Raw genomic sequence first — 27,985 nt, 5'->3', positions numbered from 1 at the left:
AAAAATACATAAATTAATAAATAAAACTAAAAATAGACACTGACTCAGAATCGCTGTTTATAGTCTCAATCAAACAAAAGTATGCCAAATATATAAATTAATTTCTTCATGAAAGGGAAGCACAATTTAAAATATTTGTAGAGATCCTTTGCATTTGAAAAACTGTGAAAAGTAGACACGTATTTTCTAATTTTCTTTACATTTTCCCCTAATGTAAAAAACCCCAAAACAAAAAGATAAAAAAAGAATATAAAAGTTACATAAAAAAATGGCCCCATGTGTAACGAAAAAAAGAGGCAAATGTTATTTGAACATCTGAATCAGAAGATTTGTTAAGAGTGCATGAATGATAAAACCCGACAATGTGCCTGCTCAGGAAGAGGTAAGACACCCCAGTCATGAACTGGTTAAGGTTAGTCAATTGAATATCCTGTGCATTACAATAGCCAGCAACATAATTTGTGGAAAACAAATTATAGATGTGTCACAACACGCCCCATCAAATTACTGTAGTTTAATCTAGAGTCATGAATATTCAGCTCAAATACCTCAAAAGCTCATACACAAACAGTTCCCACAGTGTGAACATCAATATTTCTGCTCTGTTTCTATTGTTCAGCAAAACCCCATTTTGGAATAAAAGTGTTTCCCTATTTTTAAACTTGAAAAACGATTTATTCTCTGTGAGTTATCAGATGTCTTTCTAGAAGCCATTTCCTGGTGAAGCCTCTCCCGCATTCGGAACATGAAAATGGCTTTTGCCCTGTGTGAGTTACTTGATGTCTTTGAAGATGATGTTTGGCTATAAAACATTTCCTACATTCTGAACACGAATACGGCTTCTCCCTTGTGTGAATTCTTTGGTGTTCAACAAGAATGGATTTTCTAGAGAAACATTTCCCACATTCTAAACATGAAAATGGCTTTTCTCCTGTGTGAGCTCTCTGGTGGTCAACAACAGCCGAATTCTTGGTAAAACATTTGCCACATTCGGTACATGAAAATGGCTTCTCGCCGGTGTGAACTTTGTGATGATCAACAAGAATTGATTTCTTGGTAAAACACTTCCCACATTCCGAACAGGAAAAAGGTCTCTCGTTTCTGTGCTTTCTCATGTGCATGGAAAGGTTAGAGATTGTTTTATAATGTCTCCCACATTCAGAACAAGTAAATATCTTTACGTCTTTACAGGTTAAATGTTGTTTAAGAGTCTGTGAGTGATCAGATGAAGGTTCACTGTGATAGGTTGGATCAGATGATGCATCAATGTTGTGAAGAACTGAGGTTGTATTTGGGTTAATGGAGTTTTCAAAATACATAGGATAAGGAATTTCTTTACGTTCTGATGCATAATGTGGAAATAAGAGATGTTCTTCTGAGAATTTCACACAGTCATCTGCAAGAAGAAGAATCAGATTTTAAGGATAGATGTTATTTGAAGAGAACAAATGTCACCACAAAACAATAATTAATTTATTAAAACAGTAGAGCTGAGCAAATATATTTGAGAAAAACTGAATTCTTCTGGAATTTAAAAAAAAATCTGCATTCACCAAAATGCGACTATTTTTTGATTCGCTTTAATTCAGCAAAATGGCAGTTACATTGATCGCCAAATATTCGACAATTTTGTAATCCATTTCCAAATGAAATGTCTCTCGTGCTGGGCTTACGGCTTTGATGAGACCTGGGAAGGTATTACGTATATGCCCTCAAAGTGATGGTGCACACCTCGATGTCATGACAATATGACCATTCATGCGCATGCACAGAATCTTTCCGGGCCTCATGAAAGCTGGAAGTCTTGGGCCAGGGTGAGAGACCAAGTGATTTCAGCACAAATGTCAGTGATCTTAGCAGGCGGTGAGGACCGAACAAGTGACAGAGAGGAGAGGTGGGGTCAGAGAGGTGAGCAGTAAGGCTATGTGCCCACGTTGCGTTTTCACCTGCGTGACCTTATTTGGTACTTTTTGGACTATTTCTCACTCATCTCTAACACAATGAAAAATATGTTCCTGGCCTGAGTATAAGTGATACTGTATGTCCATGTAAGCGCTAGTCGCCTTTTTTAACATCATGCAAAAAAATCCCATTGAGGGCTTATAATAATCATTGAGGGCCACATATAACCTTATGTTAATTGGGAGTTGCTATTCCCCTTTCTTTTTTCTTAAAGTCCTTATTAGGACTGAGTATATATTATCCTATTGAATATGGGAGTAAACCCATAAGGGGTTAATAGATCGCGTTTGTGGCAGCTCAGGGACATACTACAGAGCACTGTGTATTTGAACGCATGCGCATTGCATTATGTAATCTGTGTGATTGTGCCTGTAGAGAATGCACTAAGTATGTGCAGCGTTCTTCTGCGCATGCGCTGTCTAAAAGTGAGAGACCTTTTTTAAATAAACACTATACCGTCTTAAAATACAACCGCTATGATCCTGGATGTATATGCGCTGCGTTAGGGACCTTTTATGCTGAGGAAATTTGTGTTTTGAAATGTGCCTAGTGCTGCGTTTCCCCGCGCATGCGCTGTGAGAACAGTGGGAGAGGTCTGTCTGAATCATGTGATTCAGCCAAGATGGCGGCCGCCATCAGAAACATTGCATCCTATAACGCTGAGTTTCTCTGAGCTGCGTACTGGTAAGCAATTATCTAATCTAGCGTTTGATTGAAATAGGGCACACACTGAGCTATGCACTGTCTGCCTTTTTCCCCTGAGGAAGCCACCTCTATAGTGGCGATACGCGTGGGGTTACCACGCCAAAACCTACCCTCTCTGCACCTTAGCCCTATGCCTGGTTCATCTCTGTATGGTAGTAAGTATGGGCTCGACTGGTCTCACCTTGAATTATTGACTGGGTTTTACCTTGGTCCCATCCATTCCAGTTTGTATGGCCATAGAATTCAGGGTCTGTGAAGCGGTTTCATAGTTATTAATATACTTAAGCTCTGCACTACAGCTCACAGTTCCTGATCAAGGTGATTTTGCCTGTCTTTACTTTGATTCTCTGGTCACCCCTAGTGACTATGAGGGCTCATTTACCATGTCTGGTCCATTTGATGCATGAATATTATTATAACTAAAACAGCGGTTTGTGACCCCTGAAGTATTGTGCCCCCTGAAGTATTGTGCCCTATAGATGCAGTTTTTTGACATATCATATTACACCTATAAGATATAGGCTCCATTTGTTTAGCCTATAAATAACGCTCTTATATGTTTGAAAACGCTGCTAGAATTGCACATTGATGGGTGAGCTGTTTATAGCCTGCCTATACTGTTTATCAAATTGATGTAAAGAGGTATACATAATCTGCATACTAAATTGTCATTTGATTGTCCTTTATAAGGTTTTGGCGTTTGGGGAACGATGCCTTTGGCTTTTTAAATGTTTTTAATTGTCTTTGTGTGGCCCCTCACTCCCAGTGTGGAGAGAAGTGTGCTTTTTGCTTTTCTATATTTCTATATAATCAGTTTCTTGGTGATCTCTATTTGGTATACTCTTTTCTCCTTTCATATTTCACCTGCGTTTCCGCAGCGTTTTGAGCAGCAGCGTTCTTATGCCAAAAGGCATGCGTTTTGCGTTTCCATAATAGTCTATGGAAAAAATGTCAAAAATCTGTGCGCACTTTGCGTTTCCAAATGCAGCGTTAAATTTGCATAAATTGTGGCAAAAACCATGCGTTCAAAGAAGCAGCATGTCAATTGTTTTTGCCATTTCTGCAGCGTTTTGCTAACATTGAAGTCAATAAGAAGTTGTAAAAAGCAAGAAACATCAAAATTCCTGCTTTTCATCTGCTTTTTTGCTGCAGAAAGAGTGCGTTTAGAACTACCAAAACGCATGCTTTTCTAACATTAAAATAATGGAATAATATGTCCCTTTACACACACACTAAGGGGTACTTTGCACGCTGCGACATCGCAGGCCAATGCTGCGATGCCGAGCGCGATAGTACCCGCCCCCGTCGCAGCAGCGATATCCTTGTGATAGCTGCCGTAGCGAACATTATCGCTACGGCAGCTTCACATGGACTCACCTGTCCTGCGACCGTCGCTCTGGCCGGCGACCCGCCTCCTTGTTAAGGGGGCGGGTCGTGCGGCGTCATAGCGACGTCACACGCCAGGCGGCCAATCGGAGCGGAGGGGCGGAGATGAGTGGGATGTAAACATCCCGCCCATCTCCTTCCTTCCGCATATCCTACGGAAGCCGCAGTGACGCCGGTAGGAGATGTTCCTCGCTCCTGCGGCTTCACACACAGCAATGTGTGCTGCCGCAGGAGCGAGGAACAACATCGGACTGTCTCGTCAGCGTAATCATGGATTACGCCGACGCTGCACCGATGATACGATTACGACGCTTTTGCGGTCGTTAATCGTATCATCAAGCCTTTACACACTACGATGTCGCATGCGATGCCGGAAGTGCGTCATTTTCAATTTGACCCCACCGACATCGCACCTGCGATGTCGTAGTGTGCAAAGCCCGCCATAGTCCGACAATTAAATGATAGAAAAATATCAATTTATTGCTATTTTTCCAATAAAATGATTAAAAATACTATAATTATATGGAAAAATAAATATTTTCTTTAATATTCCCATATTTTTTTACAAAAATTTTTTTTCACTTTTTTCCATGTGTTTGACTGTTTAAAGTTTATTTAGCAGTGTCTTTATGTTCAAAACGCATCTGTCACAACGCAATGGAAAAGCATGTAAAAAGCGCTAAAAACGCGGCTAAAACGCGGCAAATACGCATGCGTCTTTACCATTTTTTTGTGGGCAAAAGCAACTTTGGCAAAATCAATTACTGCCAGAGGGTGCATTTTGAACTGCAAGTAGGACGACGCAACGTGCGCACATAGCCTAAGGCAGTTTTTTGCAACACCAACATCTACATTGGCTATCTTCTTGACCAGCAGCACAACAGATTTATCCGTAAATAACTAACTAAAGTCACCAATGACCTACTAAGCTGGACCTGTCCTCTGCCTTTGCCAAAGTGGACCATTCCCTTCTACTAAAGATTCTCTCATCTCTCGGAATCACAGATTTGGCCACATCCTGGATCTCCTCACCTCACTGACCGGACTAACAGCGACTCCCACCCTCACACCACTTCCTCATTTCCCCCTCTATCTGTCGGTGTCCCCCAAGGCTCAGTTCTTGGACCCCTGCTGTTCTTTATCTACACCTTCGGCCTGGGACAGCTCATAGAGTCCCACGGCTTTCAATATCACGTATACGCTGATGATATACAGATCTACCTATCTGGACCTGACATCACCTCCCTACTAACCAAAATCCCACAATGTTTGTCTGCTACTTCATCCTTATTCTCTGCTCGATTTTTAAAACTGAACATGGACAAAACAGAATTGATTATCTTTCCCACTCCTCACTCAATGCCCCCAACAGACCTATTCATCAACGTCGATAGATGCTCTCTCTCCCCAGTCTCATGTTCTCGCTGCCTGGGGGTGAACCTCGACTCCGCTCTCTCCTTCAAGCTGCATATCCACACCCTCTTCACCTCCTGCCGCCTCCAACTTAAAAATATTTCCAGGATTCGTAGATTCCATTTCCATGAAGCTGCAAAAACACTAGTGCATGCCCTTATTATCTCCTGCCTGGATTACTGCAACCTCCTCCTCTCTGGCCTCCCTTCTAACAGTCTCGTACCTTTTCAATCTATTCTACACTAAGCTGCCCGACTAATCCACCTGTCCCCGCGCTATTTCCCGACTTCCCCTCTCTGTCAATCCCTTCACTGTCTTCCCATTGCCCAACGACTCCAGTTCAAAATCCTAACCATGACATACAAAGCCACCTGCCATAATATCCAATCCTCACAAGATCTCCTTCTCTACTCCCCTCGCATCTCCTCTTCCCACAATTGTATCCAAGTTTTCTGCCGTGCCTCCCCCATACTCTGGAACTCTCTGCCTTCAAAAGGAATCTGAAGACCCACCTCTTCCATCAAGCCTACAACCTGCAGTAACCTTCAGTTCTCCATAGCACCGCACGATTAGCTCTACCCGCACCTACTGTATCCTCACCCATCCCTTGTAGACTGTGAGCCCTTGCGGGCAGGGACCTCTCTCCTCCTGTACCAGTCTGTGCATTGTATTGTTTATGATTATTGTACTTGTACCTATTATGTATACCCCTTTCACATGTAAAGCCCCATGGAATAAATGGCACTATAATAATAAATAATAATAATAATAGTATATCCCTTTCAACTATTGAGTAAAATTTTGGCCTTATTGTATAATAAGAACAGCTAGATTGGGGGATGGTTATTCCCACTTTAGTCATTTTTGCACATTTGGCTATTTTTCAAACTTCTATAGAGGTGAATATCCTATGGATAAGCTATAAATCTCTTAGCTAGGAAAACCGATTTAAAGGATTGTATGGATTATAGTACCCAGCAAGATTAGTAAAACTAAGACTTTTTAGAGTACAAATAGCAGTGGAGGTTGCGTTAAGTTCTTAAAGGGAAGCTCTTACTTGCTTTTTGCAGAAGAAAGCAACACTAAGGTATTATACTAGAAACTATTTAAGCAATTTGTCAAGGTACATATAAAATATGATGATGATTTAGTACTTTGGAATAATTACCATTTCATTAGGCTTCATAAAAAGAAGTGATGAAACTGTGTGCCGCTCGACTGGCTGTAGCTGTACTGATGAAAAGCCAGGAAATCATGATGGGTAGCACACCAATTCTGCCTTGATTAATGTTCTGGACAGCAAAACTAATGTACATTTCAATAACCTTTTAGGCTGGGGGGAGCCCAATAAGCATGGGTCTCTCCAGCCTGATAATACCAGCCCCGAGCTGTTATCATGGCTGGGTATAAAAATGTGGGGGGACTGCATGCTGTTTTTTTTAAATTATCTATTCAACTAATAATACATTTAAAAAAAGCTGCATGCAGTTCCTCTTATTTTAATCCACATGCATAAGCGCAGGGCTGGGGGCTGCAGCCTGTAGCCGTATTCTTTATCTGTGTTGGGTATCATAATATGGGGGAACCCTAGGCCAATTTTTTATTCATTTATTCTTACACCAATAGACCTGCAGACAGGGTCTGTGATTGAAAGCAGTAAAATACGCTGTCACACAGGGTGGGGGCACGTCTGAATGCATCCAATCACAGATGCCAGGACTGCCGGTGGGCGGGGGAAGCAGTGAATATGTATGAAGGTAAGTGAGTGGCCCTGGAAGCAGTTACAGCCGCGCTAGAGACCAGCAAATATAACGCACTTGCGCTATCCCTTCTATCACCATTTTTAAGAGCCGGATTTTGGTACCTATAGACTTATATGGGGGACTGGTGTCTAGCCAGATATCCAGGCCGTTTTTGTTAAACCCAGTTAGGCTTTCCGATCCCAAGTCTGCCAATCAATAAACAACATTTAACAATATGTTGTGAAACACTGACAAATAACATATATAACTCATTCTGCCGTCTAATGTTTTTACGTCCCCTATACACATGCATGCTCGGATTGGCCAGGTCAAACATTCATGTCTTCTGTTTGTGGAAAGTAGAATAAGCTGATTCCGGACACCTTCTACCTACCAGGACAACAGAAGGATCAGACTACTAAATTCAACAGGTCCGATTTATCTGCTCTCTGACATATTCTACAACTTGGACAACTTTCATCATATGTGTATCTATGAGGACTGCAATCTAAAATATAAATAAATAAAAAAAATTCTAATCTATGAATTTTCTTGACTGATTAATTAGACTAAAGTAGATTTAATCCCTAGTGCTGTACTACAATATCCTTACTGGCCCCTCATTGGCATATGGTAAAAAGCGAATCTGTCACCAGGTTTTTGCTATGTAATCTGAAAGCACTCTAATGTAAGGGCAAAAAATTCCAGTGATGTGTCATTTATTAGGCTGTGTGCTGCTCTTTCAATACAATCAGTGTTTTGACAGTAGAAGATTATCACTACGGAACTAGGTGTCTCGTGCTTCCTGGTCCAACCACGACATGAGCACTGATTGGCAGCTTTCTGTCAACTAGACAATCAGTAGTGTGGATGGGGGTTACACAGGGCTCAACATTCAGAGCTCTGATACATCTGCAGCAGATAAAACTGTGATTCTATCAAAACTACTGCACTCCGTAATCTAAGTGATACATTGTTGGAATCAGGGTCTCTATCTCTACCTCATGCTGCAATCAGATAACACAACAAAAACCTGCTGACAGATTTCCTTGAAGCAATTGATCTCTCTTGGTGGGGGAACCATAGTAGGCACATTAAAGAGCTTAGTGCCTTGTATCATCAAAATAAAGAAGTCTATTTTGAGTGATGAATACTCACCAAGGCTGGCATTTACGTACATTTCTTCCTCCTTACACTGTTGATTTTTACACATATACATTTCCTCTTCTTTTAAAACTTCAACCTTAAAATTAATTGGCTCTTCACTCTGATTGAACATGCAAAACAAATAATAAAAAGTCAGAAGACTGCGGGGAAGTGTAGCAGAACATGTTATCTTTATGGCATTGTATATGGGATTTGCATATCCCTCATCTACCTGAGGATCCGGTCTAAAACCATGATTTTCCTCTGGACAACTGTGATGTGAATGCTGAGGACTGGGACACTTCTCCGTTAGATTGCTTTTACTGTCCCCATCTATTGGAAGAGAAAAATAATACAGGTCTGCAAAGGAAAAAATGTAAAAGTAAGAGGGGGGTTTTATATACTTTCGATCGCTGAACTCAGTAAAAATATATAAACATTCCATCACATACAGCTTTTCACAAACACTGCTTCCATAGGCTTCCTAGAGAATAGCATTCCAGAAGGAAATCCTTCCATACTTTTCCTAAGATGGTGCTCTAGTGTATTGCAGTGATGGAAAATGTAAGACCGAGTACAAAATGAGCAAGTGGAGTCTTTATTAATTCATCCAAAAAAGCCTGACGGCAGTGCTGCTGCACAATGCCAGCGAGTATGCTTTAGTGCCTGGAGGGCATTCTGCGCACTAGAAGGAAACCTATGAGAATTTAGACTTTAGGCTATGTGCCCACGGGGACAGTGTCCTGCGGTTATATCCACAGGACATTCCGCAGGAGCTCCCAGAAATCCGCACCACAACTTCTGTCTGTTTCCATGCTGCGGAATGTCCTGTGGATATGGTGTGGACATTCTGCATTGAGGATACAGTACCATGGCTTCGGCACTGCATCCTCAATGCAGAACAAGCGCTGCAGTGATCGGGTGTTCATACTTACCTCCATCATGCAGCACCTCGCTTTCCGGCAGCCGGGTCACTCTGTCATCGTCTGCTGCACTGTGCAGGAGGTGAGCGGGCCTGAACTAGCTCCGGCTGTCACATGACCGGAGCTCATGCAGGCCCCGCCCACCTCTTCCTTCCTGTACCTGGATCCACCGCGCTGCTGTGCACCGGAAGGAGAAAGTGACTCGGGTGTCTGCTATCAAGGCAGGTAAGTATATGGGACCCTGCGGAGAAGTCCGCAGGAATAATTGACATGCTGCTGATTTTTCCGCAGGGAAATCCGCATTATTTCCGCTGCGGAAAAAAATGCAGCGTGGGCACAGCAGTTCCCAAATGCCATAGAAATGGCTGGGGAGTAGCTGTGCTGCAGATTTTTGAAAAATCTGTGGAATTTCCGCGAAAAATCCGCAGCAAATTCCGCGCATTTTCCGCAGCGTGGGCACATAGCCTTAGGGGTACTTTGCACACTACGACATCGCAGGTGAGATGTCGGTGGGGTCAAATTGAAAGTGACGCACTTCCGGCATCGCAGGCGACATCGTAGTGTGTAAAGCCTAGATGATACGATTAACGAGCGCAAAGCGTCGTAATCGTATCATCGGTGTAGCGTCGGCGTAATCCATAATTTCACTGCAGCGACAGGTACGATGTTGTACCTTGTTCCTGCAGCAGCACACATCGCTGTCTATGAAGCCGCAGGAGCGAGGAACATCTCCTACCGGCGTCACCGCGGCTCCCGTAGGATATGTGGAAGGGAGAAGGTGGGCGGGATGTTTAGATCCCGCTCATTTCAGCCCCTCCGCTCCTATTGGCCGCCTGCCGTGTGACATCGCAGTGACACCGTACGATCCGCCCCCTTAATAAGGAGGCGGGTCGCCGGCCAGAGCAACGTCCCAGGACAGGTGAGTCCATGTGAAGCTGCCGTAGCGATAATGTTCGCTACGGCAGCTATCACAAGGATATCGCATCTGCGACGGGGGCGGGGACTATCACACTCGGCATCGCAGCATCGGCTTGCGATGTCGCAGCGTGCAAAGCCCGCCTTAGTGTCAAGAAATTTAACTATGAGGATCAAGAATGGTCAATATGTGGTGATCTGAATGTTCTCCCTTGGCTCCTTGGGCAGCAAGGAGGATACACAAAGTATCCATGACTTTTGTGTGAATGGGACTGCCGGGATAGGACTCATCACGGGGGCCAAAAAAGTTGGCCAAGGAGAACATGTTTGCAGACTGGACTCAAAGACATAGTTGTGGAAAGTTTAGCTGATCCTGCTGAACTTCTCCTGCCACCACTCCACATTAACCCCTTCCTCCCCGGACAATTTTCTTTTTTGCTCCCCTTCTTCCGAGAGCTGTAACTTTTTTATTTTTCTGTCAATCTTGCCATATGAGAACTTGTTTTTTGCTGTACTTTTAAATGAAGCCATGAGTTTTACCATATAGTGTACTGGAAAGCGGCAAAAAAATTTCCAAGTGCGGATAAATTGGAAAAAAGTGCAATTGCATGACTGTTTTGGGGATATTTTATTCATTATGTTCACTATATAGTAAAACTGATGTGTGGGTGTGATGCCTCAGGTCAGTGTGATGCCGAGTTTGTAGACACCAAACATGTATAGGTTTACTTTTATCTAAGGGGTGAAAACAAAATACAGAAGTTTGTCCAAAAAAGGTGGTGCACTTTTTTGCGCCATCTTCGCATCCCATATCGGTCTTATTTTTCGGGCTCATTGACGGCTTATTTTTTGCGTTTCAAGCTGACATTTTTAATGGTATTTTTTTGCGCAGATGCTATGTTTTGATCACCTGTTATTTGAGTTTGCCCAAAATTTGTGGAGAACCAAAAATGTACTTTGGGCGTTTGCAATTTTTTTGACGCTATGCCATTTACCGATCAGAATAAATGATTTCATATTTTGATAGATCGGGCATTTCTCAATGTGGTGATACCAAATGTGTGTATATTTTGAACTTTTAGAGTTTTTTAAAACTTTTTTTTTTTATTTTACTAGTCCCCCTAGGGGACTATAAGGATCAGCAATCTGATCGCTCATTCATTTCTGTTAATCACAGCTACATAACTCAGATCACCAAAAATTCTCACCTCTTGTTACAATCAACACTCAGCTGGCTGAAACAGTAAGTGAGTCATGATAGCTACAGGAGTCATCACATGAGCCTGTGCTACCATGGCAACCATCAGCTCACAGTAAGTGAAGATTTAAATCAAAATGTCACATTTTCATATTGCAATTTAAGGGGTTAACAGGCGTGGGTCGATCGTGGATACACTCGTGCCTGCGAGGTACATGTCTGCTGTACAAATCAGCTGACATGTGCGCGGATCACTGGCAGCTGCCCGCAGCAGCCGCAGGTGTTTACATTACGACTGCTTAGGACGTACCAGTACGGCCTGCGGTCGTTAAGGGGTAAAGCTTGGACTAATTAAGCAGTTTGTGAAAGCCCTACTGAAAGAAGGAGAGATTTTGAGTACCTGTGTACCAAGTTTCAGGGACTCTCCGAGGCAAAACTGAAGGAAGAGATTTTTGTGCATCTGGATATTCAGAAATTCATAAGGATGACATGTTTGAAACAAAAAATGAAGCTGTTGGGAAAAAGGTATCAAGAGAAGCTTTGAAGAGAAAAGGAAAAGTCGCAAAAATGAATATCCAATAAAGCTAAAGAATGAGCGTTCAAGAAATACACTGTATATATATATATATATATATATATACATATATATATATATATATATATATAGTATATCTATATTATTGTGGCTACAATAAATATTCTTCTTGTTTATCTCATTTGTACATAATTTTGCGCATGTTTTGTGCAAAATCCATACATGATGGTTAAAAATAGAAGTGTTTTGTTTAGTTTTTTTTTTTTTTTTTAAATCGGGGCATACGAAAATATAAGAATCAGTGATTGGAATTGAAACAATTGTCATAAATCCAAGTTTAGCATACCTGAATGATACACCACTACTTTACAATTGATGAAATTCTTCTCTTACCCTGTGATGTCAGGGTCTGGTGATCCTCCATCATGACGTCCTAGTACTGATCCTTGTGCCCCTCTACATACTCCCACTCCTCCACGGAGAAATAGACAGTGACGTCCTGACATCTTATAGGAACCTGGCACAGAAAACATTACAGCCATAATTCCGCGTTCTTGCCAAAATTTCAGATATTTTTTTCTAGGAACACTTTAGCTTTGCACTGGCATGACGCCCACAGTGTGGAGATTGTTCAAAGGACAAAACAGTGAGGACGGTAAAGCAGACGTGGATTATAGTCATTTTAGGTGCCATTTGTAGTTAAAGCTCCCATTTTTTTTATGAAGCCCTGATAACCCCTTTAAGCCAAATCAGGACTCCAAAATTCAGACTTGATATTTAAGCCACAAACCAAATGCCAATTTTCAGACCGCAGATCAGACTCCTCTTTTTACTCACTTCTTGCTCCCAGCTCCCCTTAAGATTGGAGAATGTCATACAAAGTCCAAATTATGATCAGGGTAAGTATAGGGTATTGTTGAAATTTACCAAAGAATATGAGCCAAAATTAAAGGGTGCTTTACACGTTGCGACATCGATAGCGATTGCTAGCGATGTCGCGAGCGATAGCACCCGCCCCCGTCGTATGTGCAATATGTGTTGATCGCTGCCATAGCGAACATTATCGCTACGGCAGCGTCACAAGGACATACCTTGTCAGCAACGTCGCTGTGACCGCCGAACAATCCCTCCCTTAAGGGGGAGGTGCGTTCGGCATCATAGCGACGTCACTGCGGCGTCACTAAGCGGCCAGCCAATAGAAGCGGAGGGGCGGAGATGAGCGGGACATAACATCCCGCCCACCTACTTCCTTCCGCATTGGCGGTGGATGCAGGTAAGGAGATGTTCGTCGCTCTTGTGGTGTCACACACAGCGATGTGTGGAGCTGCAGGAATGACAAACAACATCGTACTGGTGGCAGCAGCGATATTAAGGAAATGAACGACGTGTCAACAATCACCGTTTTGGAATGATTTTGCGATCGTTGATCGTCGCTCATTAGGGTCACACACTGCGATGTCGCTACCGGATGTGCGTCACGAACGACGTGACCCCGACGGTATATCAGTAGCGATGTCGCAGCGTGTAAAGTACCCTTAAGACTCAATTTGCATTATAAACTCTCACAAATTCCTTATGCCAGATTTGTGTGTTTTGACAGGTTTTGCACCTCACTAGTGTAACATGCCTCAATAATGTGCAACACATCTCGCAAGAGGCCTCAAATGTATTGAACCATGACTCATTCGGAGCAGCCTCTGTCTCATCTAAATTCCTCAATGTTAAAACTGCAACACCAAGAAGGAAAAGTTGTGGAATTATGGAAATCACAGGATGGATGAACACTTTATGGATGGATGGCAAATTATCAAGAACTGCTAATAGCAGCTCCCTTTGCAATTTCCAACCATTGAGTCCCAAACGTGCACAATGGGACACAAGTCCGAGGCGCGTCAGACCATAGTAGTATATTAGTCCACAAAGGATACTCACAGCACCACGAGCAACTTGTGGCCTGGCACTGCTGTGTTGAAAATGTCTCCTGTGATACTTTTGAGAAATGGTCATAATACTCGTGCCACCACCAAGTCAATGTACCGTTGAGCTGTTAGTATACTGGGAATGAAAATTATAAGGGTCTGGCTATCATACATAATGCCAACCCACACATAAGCCCGGTAGTAGGATGGCTGCGCTGTTACCTGGCGAAGCCAATGAATAACGCCTAGTGATCCATTCTGTACTGCAAGTTAAATTGGATGTCAATACCAAGCCTAAGGCATCATGCAGCGTCTACACAAGCCATCAGAAGGCTATTGCAAGACATTGGGCTACAAGTCAGACAAGCAGCTGCTGGTGCTGCACTTAACTCATGCTAAGGGTATGTGCGCACGTTGCTTTTTACCTGCTTTTTTGCTGCTTTTCCTTCTGCGCTGTTTAATGCCAAAATGGATGTGTTCTTCTATTCAAGCAAAGTCTATGGGAATTTGGGTTTCTTGTTCACACTATGTTGTTCAAAATGCTGCCTTTTTGTGGCAGAACTTTGGTCAAAAACTCAGCTTTGCAGTGCAAAACCCAAATGGCAAAAACAATTGACATGTTGCTTCTTTGAAAAGCTGAGTTTTTGACCAAAGTTCTGCCACAAAAAGGCAGCATTTTGAACAACATAGTGTGAACAAGAAACCCAAATTCCCATAGACTTTGCTTGAATAGAAGAACACATCCATTTTGGCATTAAACAGCGCAGAAGAAAAAGCAGCAAAAAAGCAGGTAAAAAGCAGGTAAAAAGCAACGTGCGCACATACCCTAACACTGTCAAAGGCTATCATGGTGCAGAGCAAGATGGCAATGTAGGCTGGAATGGAGGGCTATCCTTTTCAGCAATAAATTCTGCTTTTGTCTTGGATACAGAGCTAGCCAGAGATTGGTCTGAAGACCATGTGGGCAACACCATGAAGTGGCCTTTACAAGGCATTGTGAAAGTGTGCCAGTAGCTGTTTTACAACATGACAATACCAAAGCACATGTTGCTCGTACTACTATATGCAGCACGCGTGGTCTAAATATGTTCCCTTGGCCTGCAGCACCTGCTCGTCGCCCATTGTTAAAATCTGGGGCATCATTAGTGAGCAATTGCAAAGGAAGCTACCAGCAGTGGATCTTGATGAGTTGCCCAAGTGCATTCAGTGAGGCAGAACATTCCTCATACAACTATTAATAACCTTATTGATAGCAGCCACGTCTTGTAAGTGATTTTAGCGTCTGAAGCTCATACTCCATGCTGAATAAATCGAGATTTTTGAAAATATTGTTTCCATTTTTTTCATCATTTGCAGATCAGTAACATGTCAATTTAACCTGTGATTTCCCCAAGTGCATGACTTTTCCTTCTTGATGTTGCAATTTCATTGTTTAGGACTGTAGTTTTGAACTTTATAACATTTAGACGGCATCAATAAATCTCCCTCAGTGCGTGCGGCGTTGCCTGGGGCAGGGAGCAAAAATTAGAATGCAATATCAGCTATTATCATAGAATGTAGTCAAACGCGTTGTCCACCCGAGGGACAATTTTTTGTTTTATTACAGAATTGCATGCGTTCAGGCTAAAAATCGTTTTTGCAATTGGGTTTCATTGAAACTTTTTCACCGTTTGCCTCCCATAGCCATTGTACTACACTGCTTATTGCTGGCCGAGGAATGAGTTAACCCTAATGTGGCCAAATCTGTCATTTTAACAGATGTGTTGGAGACATGATTTTGTGCTACTTCCTATTATATCGGTATGACAGGCTGTGATGGTTGAATATTGGGGGTTGTGTATAATTTTGTGTAGGTTCATATTTTAGGCGTGGTGCTCTGTCAATTCTAACTACGGGAATAGGTCAGAGAGCGCACGCCATGCACATTGGATAGAGCTGCAGCCCTGGCTGATGAGGCCCTTACTATCCAACCGCAATGGTGGAGGCTTCTGGACAAAAAGCCACAGTCTGCTCCTGCTCCCCGGCCCATTCAGGTTATTTCTGCCCCTCCATCCGGCCACAGGCCGATGATACCAACAGCTCAAAATCCTGGGCCCCAACAGTTCCAACCACGCCCTGTGGGAATCACAGAGAGGAGATGTTATGGGTGCGGACATCCTGGGCTGATCCCCGGGTGGTTCGGCCAGAGGCGATACATCATGGACCAGGGATTGTTATTGAATTAAAAAACCATAAATAATTAACCAAATAGAGAGAAATCTGCTAAAAGACCGAAAAATATTGCTCTAAAACAAAGTTTTTATTACCAAAATTAAAATAATCTAATCAAGCCATAGATCATAGTATCATAAATAGCTATATCGGTCAGTGAACATACAGCAAAAGTCGTGCAAAGGTGAATGCACTCTGATAGGGTTATCTATCTGGTGTGAGGCATAGCCCGGTGACTATTTAGTAGTGTGCCAAATAAGGATCCTTTTCAGCCTGACAGGGTGGGTTGCTGAAGTCCTCTCTGCACAGCACAAGAGGACATTCGTATCATCTTCTCAATATCTACACGGATCTTTGACAGGACACTGGAAACTATTAGGTGGCCTGAAGTTAGTGAACTTTCACGTTGTGGTAACATCCCCGGATGAACCCCAGATAAAGTGGGGGAAACGCGTCGGGGTGCTTCTGGGAGTTCACTCTCCAGCAAGATAAGTTTACCCTTATTGGGACTTTTTTTTTTTTTACTTATGGGCCCACAACAAATCTGTTGGTCATCTGGACTAACTAGGATTCTTAAATAACTAACTTAGACCTTTTTTGTATATCCCTAAATGCGAGTATGTGTATAGGTTGTCCCAATTGGGAACCGTATATATGACCAACAACAATACGTATACGTTTATTAATAACTCTTATACTGACCATGCACAATGTGTGATTGAACAACTGACTTCAGCACAACCTGCACCTTTGGGGTATGGGTCGTTATTTGGCACACTGCTAAGTATAGGGTTTTTAGGGATAGCCGACGTTGAGCGGGGGCGCGCAAAACATTATGGTGTATTAACCTCTGCGGCTAGGAAGGAGTGAGACCAGGGAATTGTAGCCTAGCTCTATTAACTAATAATTTAATAATATCTTAAAAATCAACAATTCTACATTGGGCTATCCCTCACAATAGATAGATAACCCTTTCAGAGTGCATTCACCTTTGAACAACTTTTGCTGTGTGTTCACTGACCGATATAGCTATTTATGATACTATGATCTATGGCTTGATTAGATTATTTTAATTTTGGTAATAAAAACTGTGTTTTAGAGGAATTGTTATTGAATTGGCTGGAGGACAAAGGAGGAATATCCCAAAGGCAACTGTACATCTGGACTTTGGCTTTGGGGTCAAGCAATGTGTGGTTAGGGTGATGAGCAGCCTGCCTGCAGATATTCTCCTAGGAAATGATGTGAGAGATCTACAATGTCGATTTGTGGGTGCAGGAAACACAGTTTGAGTGAAGGAGGACACAAAGGGAAGCTTGTCCTTCCAACCCTACCGCTGTACAAGGGACTATCCACAGCTAAGCAACATGGACTTAAGTGAGGTGGCCAGAGGTCTGTGTAGACCTCATGGCACACTCACTTATTAAGAAGGAGGAAGAGGTTGTGATGGTGGAATATGGGGTGCTGTTTATAATTTTGTGCAGGTTCGTATTTTAGGCGTAGTGCTCTGTCCATTCTATGTATTATTTGTCCTGTCTGCAGGGTTATAACCCCCTGCATTGCTGCTGTCCCTAGGTCTGGGGGAGGGGGCCTGGAATCCACCTAAACTCTCTGTTTACCTGGGAGATTATTCAGTTTGTTTGAGAACTTCAATAGACAAGGAAGAAGATTGATCCTCTGGGGGAGAAGCTGCAGCTACAGGTAACACCCCAGCAAGCAATTGAGAAACCTTGATTTCCCTGGAAAAGGACTGCTGGAGGATTGTGTCTCTTCCCCGGGACATTTATCCCATTACTGGACTATTTTACCCTCTGTGTGGTGGATTATTTGATGGACATTCTGGATTGCATGGAATAAATATTCTTTGGCTTGGTCAATCATCTCTTGCTCTGTTGATTGTGTGATATCGGAGAAAGACCCCGTGACACAAGTTCTTATTCTGCTGTAGTTACTGCAGCTTTCCTCACAGACTGCACAGCTCTCCCGTCCATAACTTGGCCGCCAGTGGAGGAGCATGTGACCAGACCTGTCTATCAGCCTCTTGCAACTGTAAAACATGCCACAAAACCATGTCCTCAACACATCAAATACAAATAATGTGGCCAACCCTGTTACCTCATCCTGCAGCCATTAATAGACAGTGTAATACAGCGGCTATAGGCGGCAATATTTTTAATGTACTCAATCGCAAAAATGATTTTTAGCCCAAAATGCATGCACCCCCCAAAAATGGCCACAAAGATGGAGAACCGTTTTAACTTTGGTGTTTTTTCAAGACAGTGCATAAGACAAATATATTACAGAAATAGGCCCGATCATGGCAAATTCATAATTATGGGAAGCCATTTGTCTCTCCGATATCTCAGTGCTTCTAGAAGTACTCACTTCTTCAGTTAGCAACTGAATAATCTTGTTGGTAAGTTCTAGGATATTGTGGAGCTTGTCCTCCTCCATCAGTGGGTGGCATGTAGACCCTGCATAGAGGTCCTGGGTCCTGCTCCGTACTGCTGTCACATAGGGATGCTTTGTAGAGGGCACAGACTCACCTGGTGTAGTCTTCATTAATATATATTCCTGTGGATGAAGGGGAACACTGTGAAGATGTAATTTACCCTCTCACTGTATATGCTGTGATACTATGTCATGATATGTATATTTCCCTGGTTGTATTAGTTGTAATTCATGTATTTTCTTGGGGGAGCTACTGGTCTCAATGTGTCTCTCTCATACAATTGTAGTCTTGGCATCTAATGTGATTATGTAAATAGCCTGTCCTCTTCTATCCAGAGTTGTGTATCTAATCTGTAATTGCATTGGCCAGTGAAGGAATAGTCATTGTTCTTTACAGCAGGGGATCCCTTCATCTACTGTGGCTGGCAGACATATTGGAGCCCTGTGATGGACCAAATCATTGATGATAGGATGTGTGACCCCTACCCCCTGAACAAACATGGTGGGCTGGTCAAGCAGCCCAGACAATGCATTTCCCTTTTTGTAACTTCAGAGTGAGCTGAAACTTGAAGAGAGCAGGAGCCCCAGCCTGGGTGGCTGTGGACACGGACGGAGCTAGGCCTGTGTGGCGGCCCGTGGGATTGTGTGGAACTCTTTGGACTACTGTAAGGACGATTGCTTTGTTATCCAGTCCGAGGATTGTCGGGAAGGGCCCCGAATCTGTTTTACGTGGACTTATCGTGTGCTGTTCCAGTGTTCTTGTGAATAAACCTGTTGGATCGTCCCTCGGCCTCGTCCATCCTTTGCTCTCTTGTACACCCCCGTCATAAACTGGTTGGCAGCGCTGGGATAAGAGCAGAAGGAATGGAGGACAATGGCTCAACATCAGGAACCAGCACTGCAGAGTACAAGACCTGGACTTTGGGGAGCCTGCAATCAAAGGCCCGTGAAGTAGGAGTTCGTTTCAAAGGACTCTCCAAGGAGCAGCTGATTGAGGCGCTAGAAGGAGTCTGTTCGCAAAATGACGTGGAGGAAGGATCCTCACAGCAAACGGAAGAAAGACGGCAGCCGGAGGTGAATACCCAAAAAAGTCAATGGGTTGTGTGGTACAAGGAGGAGATGGCACTGCTTGGAGATGAGGCCACCATAGAAGATAAGAGGGAGGCCATGCGTGGAGCTAAAGAGAAGGAACGCAGGATGGAGGAGATGGCACTGCTGGATAAGGAGCTCGCTGTGGAAGCCGCGAGAGGTTCCAGACAGACTGTAACCCCAGCACCCATCATGAGGGAACTTCCCAGGGTGTCCCGCAAAGACTTTAAGCCGTTTAATGAGGCTGCAGGCGACATTGAGGGCTTCTTCCAGGACTTTGAGCATCAGTGTCGATTAATGGAAGTCCCGGACAGGGAGCGTGTCCGGCATCTGGTTGGGCTCCTAGAGGGGGGAGCTGCTGAAGCCTATAGAGCTATGAACCCTCGGTGGAACTGTGAGTATGCGGATATTAAACAGACTATTCTAGAACATTATGCTGTGACCCCAGACACTTACAGGACTCAGTTCCGTGCTTTAGCCTGTGATGGGGAAGTGTCTTTTAAGATATATGCTCATAGACTCAAACAAATATGTAATCGCTGGCTGGAGGCAGAGGAGGCCTTATCTTGGGAGACCTTCCTGCAGGTCATCCTAAAAGAACAATTCTTTGCCCAGTGCCCCGCTGAGATCCGGGAATGGGTGCGTGAGAGAAAACCAGCGACAGTGGAGGAAGCTGCTGCTCTCGCTGATGAGGCTCTCACCATCAAGCCTCAGTGGAGGGTTCTGTTGGAGGATGGAGAGACGCCTAACAGCTCCACAACACCGGATGCCCCCAGTTATTCTGTCCCCATTGTTCCCCGTTCCTCTAAGCCACCACATGTTGATACCCGTGTTAATGTGCCTCCAGTTGCTTCTACTGCACTTTCTGGAATACGCCGGGGAGAGGAAGTAACAGAGCGCAGGTGTTATGTTTGTAGGCATCCCGGGCATTTGCAGGCCTCATGCCCAGCCAGGCCATGGAGGAATCATCCTCAAACCCCTACAGCACCTTCAGGTGGGAGCCGGCCTCCAAGTTCCCCTACCCCTTACCCAAGAGGACGCCTTGGATGGAGGGAGACCCAGCTCAGATGCTATCAATGTGGACAGCCAGGGCATCGGCAAGTCTCCTGCCCAGCTGTTCAAATGAGGACTGATCCTGCACCCAATCGGATTGTTAATTATTTACAGCCCAGTGCCATGGAGGAAGATGTGGCACCGTTATGTGAGGACTGGCCTAGTGACTCAGCCCCCCATGTTGCACCACCAGGAGTTTACGGGGTGCGACCCGCAGTTATGACGACTTCTGCTCATCGAGGTAAGCACTTGCAGGAGGTTGTGCTGGATGGACAGAGACTTGTTGGATTTTGTGACTCGGGTGCTTTCCTCACACTGGCTGATCCCCGAGTGGTTCGGCCTGAGGCAATCCATAGAGGACCTGGGATTGTTATTGAACTGGCTGGTGGACAATGGAGGACTATTCCCACAGCCACTGTGGATCTGAACTTTGGTTTTGGGGTCAGGCGATGTGTGGTTGGGGTGATGGGTGGTCTGCCTGCAGCTGTTCTCCTGGGCAATGATGTGGGAGAGCTACGATGCCAATTCGTGGCTGCATGAAGCCACATGTAAGTAACGCTCTGCCTGTGTGTACTTAACCAGTGACCTGTAGAGGTCCCTAGTACGTACACAAGTTGGGAGGGGGAGGGATTGTGAAGATGTAATTTACCCTCTCACTGTATATGCTGTGATACTATGTCATGATATGTATATTTTCCTGGTTGTATTAGTTGTAATTCATGTATTTTCTTGGGAGAGCTACTGGTCTCAATGTGTCTCTCTCATACAATTGTAGTCTTGGCATCTAATGTGATTATGTAAATAGCCTGTCCTCTTCTATCCAGAGTTGTGTATCTAATCTGTAATTGCATTGGCCAGTGAAGGAATAGTCATTGTTCTTTACAGCAGGGGATCCCTTCATCTACTGTGGCTGGCAGACATATTGGAGCCCTGTGATGGACCAAATCATTGATGATAGGATGTGTGACCCCTACCCCCTGAACAAACATGGTGGGCTGGTCAAGCAGCCCAGACAATGCATTTCCCTTTTTGTAACTTCAGAGTGAGCTGAAACTTGAAGAGAGCAGGAGCCCCAGCCTGGGTGGCTGTGGACACGGACGGAGCTAGGCCTGTGTGGCGGCCCGTGGGATTGTGTGGAACTCTTTGGACTACTGTAAGGACGATTGCTTTGTTATCCAGTCCGAGGATTGTCGGGAAGGGCCCCGAATCTGTTTTACGTGGACTTATCGTGTGCTGTTCCAGTGTTCTTGTGAATAAACCTGTTGGATCGTCCCTCGGCCTCGTCCATCCTTTGCTCTCTTGTACACGCCCATCACAAACACCAATAAGTACTAGATGAAGAGAAGCCTTCACCTATCTAGTCAGGTTGTTCTCCCATCAATACAGATGTCACGTCACCTCTCCAGTCAGCAGGTAGACAATCTCCAGAATGAGGTTTAATATACTCTCAGTCATTTTGTATCTTCCTTTATCTAGTTGACCGGTCAAGATGGCTACCATTATTTTGTGAAGAAGTCTTCTGTGAAGAGAAGACTTTGCTAAAAGAACAAATTCAAAAGGAAAAAATATTAAAGAATTAGCATATATCCCTACAGTCAAATATTTTGTGAATGTAGATACCTGGTAAATTGTGAAAATACCCACAATTTTGTGATAAAATGAAAAAAAAAAAAAAATCACATTGCTCCAAAAAATAAGGTGTATCAAGTTAAAAGTTGCCAATGTCTACATTCACTTATCTTCAAAAAAAACAAGAACAAATAAACAGAGGAAGCAATAAATCTCTGGTGCACGTGCCAGTCATGGAGAGAACACACAGATTCAGCACTGCAGCATTTAGATAGTTAAAGTCTGATCGTCTCATGTCGGTAAGGCTCAATCACATGTCTGTTTTTTACGTTTGTGCTTCTCACGGATGCCACTCGTACCTAGAATAGTGAATGGGGCCCGTGATTTTTCGTGAATGTCGGATCCAAATCAGCAATGCACGTCTATGGGTTCAGGAAAAAAAAAATAGAACAGAAAACTTTTTTTTTGTTTTTCATTCAAGAAATACTGATGAAACTCAGACCAAACTCTGATGGTAAAAACTGACGCTGACCATACTCTGCTGACACTGTGGTCAAAAACAGTGATGAAACTCGGACCGATTTCCTCCTATGAGAAATCACTGATGTCTGAACGAGACCTTAGCAGAATCCCCTCCCAGTGTGACAGTGAGGGAGCATATACCCTATCATATTCGTAAGGGGGTGATAACATGAAGAAAAGTAGTCACTCAGGGGTCACTGGGAGACCAGAGCATAACAGGCTGTAGCTTTTTCCTTATACACTCAGAAGCTGGAAGTAAAATGTATCATCCCGCTCCCCATCTACAACTAGTTTTATACCCAAAAATTATACCTGGAGCTTCCTGGTATCAAGAATACATAAAGCTCTAAGCTTATCTTCTTATGACAGTAGACATCTAAAATGCTGAAGTATTAGGCAGGGGCTACATTACAACAGGAGTTCTCAGGCAAGTCAATGAAAGGGAATCTGTCAGCATGATGTAGGCGCAGAGACACTTATTCACAGGATATGTCACTTAAAGGGAACCTGTCAGGCTCTTGTGCACATTGCTGATCACTGCTTAACCGTCCCTGTATACAGTAGCATAGATAAAGAGATCTTTAGAAATATGCTAATGAGCGAGGGGACTAGTCCCCTGGGCGTTATATCCCACGACTATTCCGCTCTCTTAGCATGGCAGCACGCCCACAGGGGTGTACTAACATGCTATTCAATGCAGCTTCACCAGCAGTGCAGTGCATACCTGTGTTCGCGCTTCTGAATGTCGGGCACTTCTGGTCATGCGCAGTATGAAGCCGGGTATATGCGTCCCGGCTTCAGAGAGGTCTACTGCCATGACTGGAAGTGTCCGGTATTCAGAAGCGCGGTCACAGCAAACACAGGTACGAGCGTAACCGGTGTTGATGCTGCATTGAATAGCATGTTAGCACACTCCTGTGGGCATGCTAACATGTTAAGAGGGCGGACTAATCGGTGGATAAGATAAAAGATATTTAGAAATACTTTTTCTAACTATCTCTTTCTCTATGCTAGTGTATACAGGGACGGTTAGGCAGGGATTAGTAATGTACACCCAGAACTGCTCATGGTCCCGGGTGCATAATGCACCTGACAGGTTCCCTTTAATATTCTGTGTGTTATGGTTTCAATACAAGCAGAAGTTTATCAGCAGGAGATTATCAATAGAAAACTAAGTGTGCCCTGCAAGTGAGTCCAGCTAATCTTTGTATCCTCAGCCCCAGCACTGATTCGAAGCTGCCAAGTCACAGAGAAGTCGACAAGTCATATGTCACTTGCATTGGAGTCTATAGCAGGCAAGTTCCGTGCGGCTTGTGACCAGCGACAGAAGAGCCAACACATTGGTGACTCCATAGGAAATCATTAGATGCGATATCGCATTGCCACAATACGATCTCAATGTTGCCATGATATTGTTGGGCTTTGTATAGTATTAGACACAGGGAGGTTTAGACTGATAGGGCTTTTATTATGTGAAAACACATGGCTGTCGGGAATCTTATGGGAAAGGCGACTCAGTGGTGGCTTACTGGGATTATTCCTATAATAGGAGCCTATAGTTACTGGACAATAAGGACAGTCCTATGGTCTAGATCAGGGGTCCTCAACATGTGGCTCACAGGCCCATTATGTGTGGCTCATTGCTGTCTGCCAGCTTGGTGCATACGCACCAGGTCTAGCAAACAGGTATGAAGGGCAGGTCTCCAGATGGTGACTTTTGCGAGTAGACCCATGCTGAAGATCAGATCTGAATGGGGGTAAAGTTGGATCCCCTGAATATTGGTATACTATCTTTGTGTGATTTCTGTGTAAAAGCTTTACTGTCATTATACCGGTAATGGGAGCTCTTGGTGTCACTACAGTGATGAGGAGGGAGCTGGACGTGGCTCGCAACTCTCTTTCAGAGCTGAATGTGGCTCTCAAGCTTGGAAAAGTTTGGGACCTCTGGTTTAGATACTAACAGAACTGTGTGGGGCTGACACGCGGTAATGCAAGTGCAGCTGTACGGTTCACACACACAGCAAAACATAAACAGCAGAGAATAATGAACAACAAAGAACAATAAACAAACAGCAGAGAACAAAAAACAGCACATAATAAACAAACAGCAGAGAACAATAAATAGCAGAGAACAAACAAACAGCAGAGAACAATAAACAAACAGCAGAGATCAACAGCAGACAACAATAAACAGCAGAGAATAATAAACAGAGAACAATAAACAGCAGAGAACAATAAACAAACAGCAGAGATCAACAGCAGACAACAATAAACAGCAGAGAATAATAAACAGAGAACAATAAACAGCAGAGAACAATAAACAGCAAACACAATAAAGAGCAGAGAATAATAAACAGAGAACAATAAACAGCAGAGAACAATAAACAGCAGACACAATAAACAGCAGAGAACAAAAACAACAGAGAACAGCAAACAGCAGAGAACTTAAACAGAGAACAGTAAACAGCACAGAACAATAAACAAACAGTACAGAACAATAAACAAACAGTACAGAACAATAAACAAACAGTACAGAACAATAAACAGCACAGAACAAACAGTACAGAACAATAAACAACACAGAATAATAAACAAACAGTACAGAACAATAAACAGCACAGATCAATAAACAAACAGTACAGAACAATAAACAAACAGCACAGAACAATAAACAGCACAGAACAATAAACAGCACAGAACAACAATAAACAGCACAGAACAATAAACAGCACAGAACAATAAACAAACAGCACAGAACAATAAACAGCACAGAACAAACAGTACAGAACAATAAACAGCACAGAACAATAAACAAACAGTACAGAACAATAAACAGCACAGATCAATAAACAAACAGTACAGAACAATAAACAAACAGCACATAACAATAAACAGCACAGAACAATAAACAGCACAGAACAACAATAAACAGCACAGAAAAATAAACAGCACAGAACAATAAATAGCATAGAACAATAAACAAACAGCACAGAACAATAAACAGCACAGAACAATAAACAAACAGTACAGAACAATAAACAAACAGTACAGAACAATAAACAAACAGGACAGAACAATAAACAGTACCGAACAATAAACAAACAGTACAGAACAATAAACAAACAGCACAGAACAATAAACAGTACCGAACAATAAACAAACAGTACAGAACAATAAACAAACAGTACAGAACAATAAACAGCACAGAATAATAAACAGCACAGAATAATAAACAGCACAGAACAATAAACAGCACAGAATAATAAACAGCACAGAACAATAAACAGCACAGAACAATAAACAGAACAGAATAATAAAAACAGAACAATAAACAGTACAGAACAATAAACAGCACAGAACAATAAACAGCACAGAACAATAAATAGCATAGAACAATAAACAGCACAGAACAATAAACAAACAGCACAGAACAATAAACAGCACAGAACAATAAACAGTACAGAACAATCAACAAACAATACAGAACAATAAACAAACAGCACAAAACAATAAACAGCACAAAACAATAAACAAACAGAACAGTACAGAACAATAAACAAACAACACAGAACAATAAACAGCACAGAACAATAAACAGCACAGAACAATAAACAAACAGTACAGAACAATAAACAAACAGCACAGAACAATAAACAACACAGAATAATAAACAGCACAGAATAATAAACAGCACAGAACAATAAACAGCACAGAATAATAAACAGAACAGAATAATAAAAACAGAACAATAAACAGCACAGAACAATAAACAGCACAGAACAATAAACAGCACAGAACAATAAACAGCACAGAACAATAAACAAACAGTACAGAACAATAAACAAACAGCACAGAACAATAAACAGCACAGAATAATAAACAGCACAGAATAATAAACAGCACAGAACAATAAACAGCACAGAATAATAAACAGAACAGAATAATAAAAACAGAACAATAAACAGCACAGAACAATAAACAGCACAGAACATAAAACCTATAGGTAAAGTGACACTGACATTGCAGTAGCTTCACACCTGATCATTAGGGCTCCACGCCAGGGTGTGCACACGTGACTGATCACATGACATTACACAGCTCTGCAGTGCCTACAGCACGGCTGCTCCTCCCACATGACATGATCACAGGCCCTGCAGATACTACAGCAAAGCGCAATCAGACGCACATCACGGGCGTGTATGGTTGATGCTATACTGTATGGGCTCCTTCCAGGTACGATGTCATTTATGTCACGTGATTGTATTCCAGGGCTTGTCAGCAGCTGCAGGACCTGTGATGATGTCATGATCATGTGATCAGTCACATGTGTGGGAGGAGTCTCTGAAACACATGATTAGGTAGGTTTAACCACTACGATGTAATGTCACTTACAGTTTATTGTCCCTAGTGCGCACAGACTGCTGTATAGAGCAGGGCTTTGTTATATTGGGAGTGCAGAGCAGCACTGATCCGTGTAATCTGTCTGTGCACGTCTGCATAGCGTGTGTGTAGCGCAGAACTGTGCTCCTCTGCCTGCCATGTGCAGAGCCATACACATCTGTGTACTGTGCGTGTGTAACGCTGAACAGTGGTCGTCTGTGTACTGTGCGTGTGTAACGCTGAACAGTGGTCGTCTGTGTACTGTGCGTGTGTAACACTGATCTGTGGTCGTCTGTGTACTGTGCGAGTGTAACGCTGATCTGTGGTCGTCTGTGTACTGTGCGTGTGTAACACTGATCTGTGGTCGTCTGTGTACTGTGCGAGTGTAACGCTGAACTGTGGTCGTCTGTGTACTGTGCGTGTGTAACGCTGAACTGTGGTCGTCTGTGTACTGTGCGTGTGTAACGCTGATCTGTGGTCGTCTGTGTACTGTGCATGTGTAACGCTGAACAGTGGTCGTCTGTGTACTGTGCATGTGTAACGCTGAACAGTGGTCGTCTGTGTACTGTGCGTGTGTAACGCTGAATTGTGGTCGTCTGTGTACTGTGCGTGTGTAACGCTGATCTGTGGTCGTCTGTGTACTGTGCGTGTGTAACGCTGAACTGTGGTCGTCTGTGTACTGTGCATGTGTAACGCTGATCTGTGGTCGTCTGTGTACTGTGCATGTGTAACGCTCAACTGTGGTCGTCTGTGTACTGTGCGTGTGTAACGCTGAACAGTGGTCGTCTGTGTACTGTGCGTGTGTAACGCTGAACAGTGGTCGTCTGTGTACTGTGCGTGTGTAACGCTGAACAGTGGTCGTCTGTGTA

General features: G+C 43.3%; 2 protein-coding genes across 6 annotated transcripts in view; one reads left to right on the top strand and one right to left on the bottom strand.

Moving 5' to 3' along the window:
* Nucleotides 1-58: 58 nt before the first annotated feature.
* On the bottom strand, nucleotides 59-26,936 carry LOC142311134 (uncharacterized). 4 transcript variants are annotated; one of them, XM_075349276.1, is made up of 6 exons: nucleotides 26,774-26,936; nucleotides 18,438-18,626; nucleotides 12,319-12,442; nucleotides 8,587-8,714; nucleotides 8,367-8,475; nucleotides 59-1,396 (listed from the first exon to the last, which is right to left on the bottom strand). In XM_075349276.1, exons 3-6 carry the CDS (start codon nucleotides 12,350-12,352, stop codon nucleotides 675-677), a joined length of 993 nt encoding a protein of 330 aa, XP_075205391.1. In that variant the 5' UTR covers nucleotides 12,353-12,442; nucleotides 18,438-18,626; nucleotides 26,774-26,936; the 3' UTR covers nucleotides 59-674. The 4 variants fall into 4 exon arrangements, with proteins under 4 accessions (XP_075205391.1, XP_075205394.1, XP_075205392.1 ...); XM_075349279.1 differs by having other exon boundaries at nucleotides 8,587-8,687; XM_075349277.1 differs by having other exon boundaries at nucleotides 26,756-26,786.
* Nucleotides 26,937-27,036: 100 nt separating this feature from the next.
* LOC142311132 (uncharacterized) overlaps nucleotides 27,037-27,985 on the top strand; it is a 67,308-nt gene continuing 66,359 nt past the window's right edge. For both annotated transcript variants that reach the window (XM_075349274.1, XM_075349273.1), the window contains exon 1: nucleotides 27,037-27,094. The gene's annotated coding sequence lies outside the window, so the exon portion shown is untranslated. The remainder of the gene's footprint in view (nucleotides 27,095-27,985) is intronic.

This window comes from Anomaloglossus baeobatrachus, chromosome 5 (genome assembly GCF_048569485.1).
Source record: "Anomaloglossus baeobatrachus isolate aAnoBae1 chromosome 5, aAnoBae1.hap1, whole genome shotgun sequence".
Taxonomy (NCBI): domain Eukaryota; kingdom Metazoa; phylum Chordata; class Amphibia; order Anura; family Aromobatidae; genus Anomaloglossus; species Anomaloglossus baeobatrachus.
This window is presented reverse-complemented; position numbering and strand designations above follow the sequence as displayed.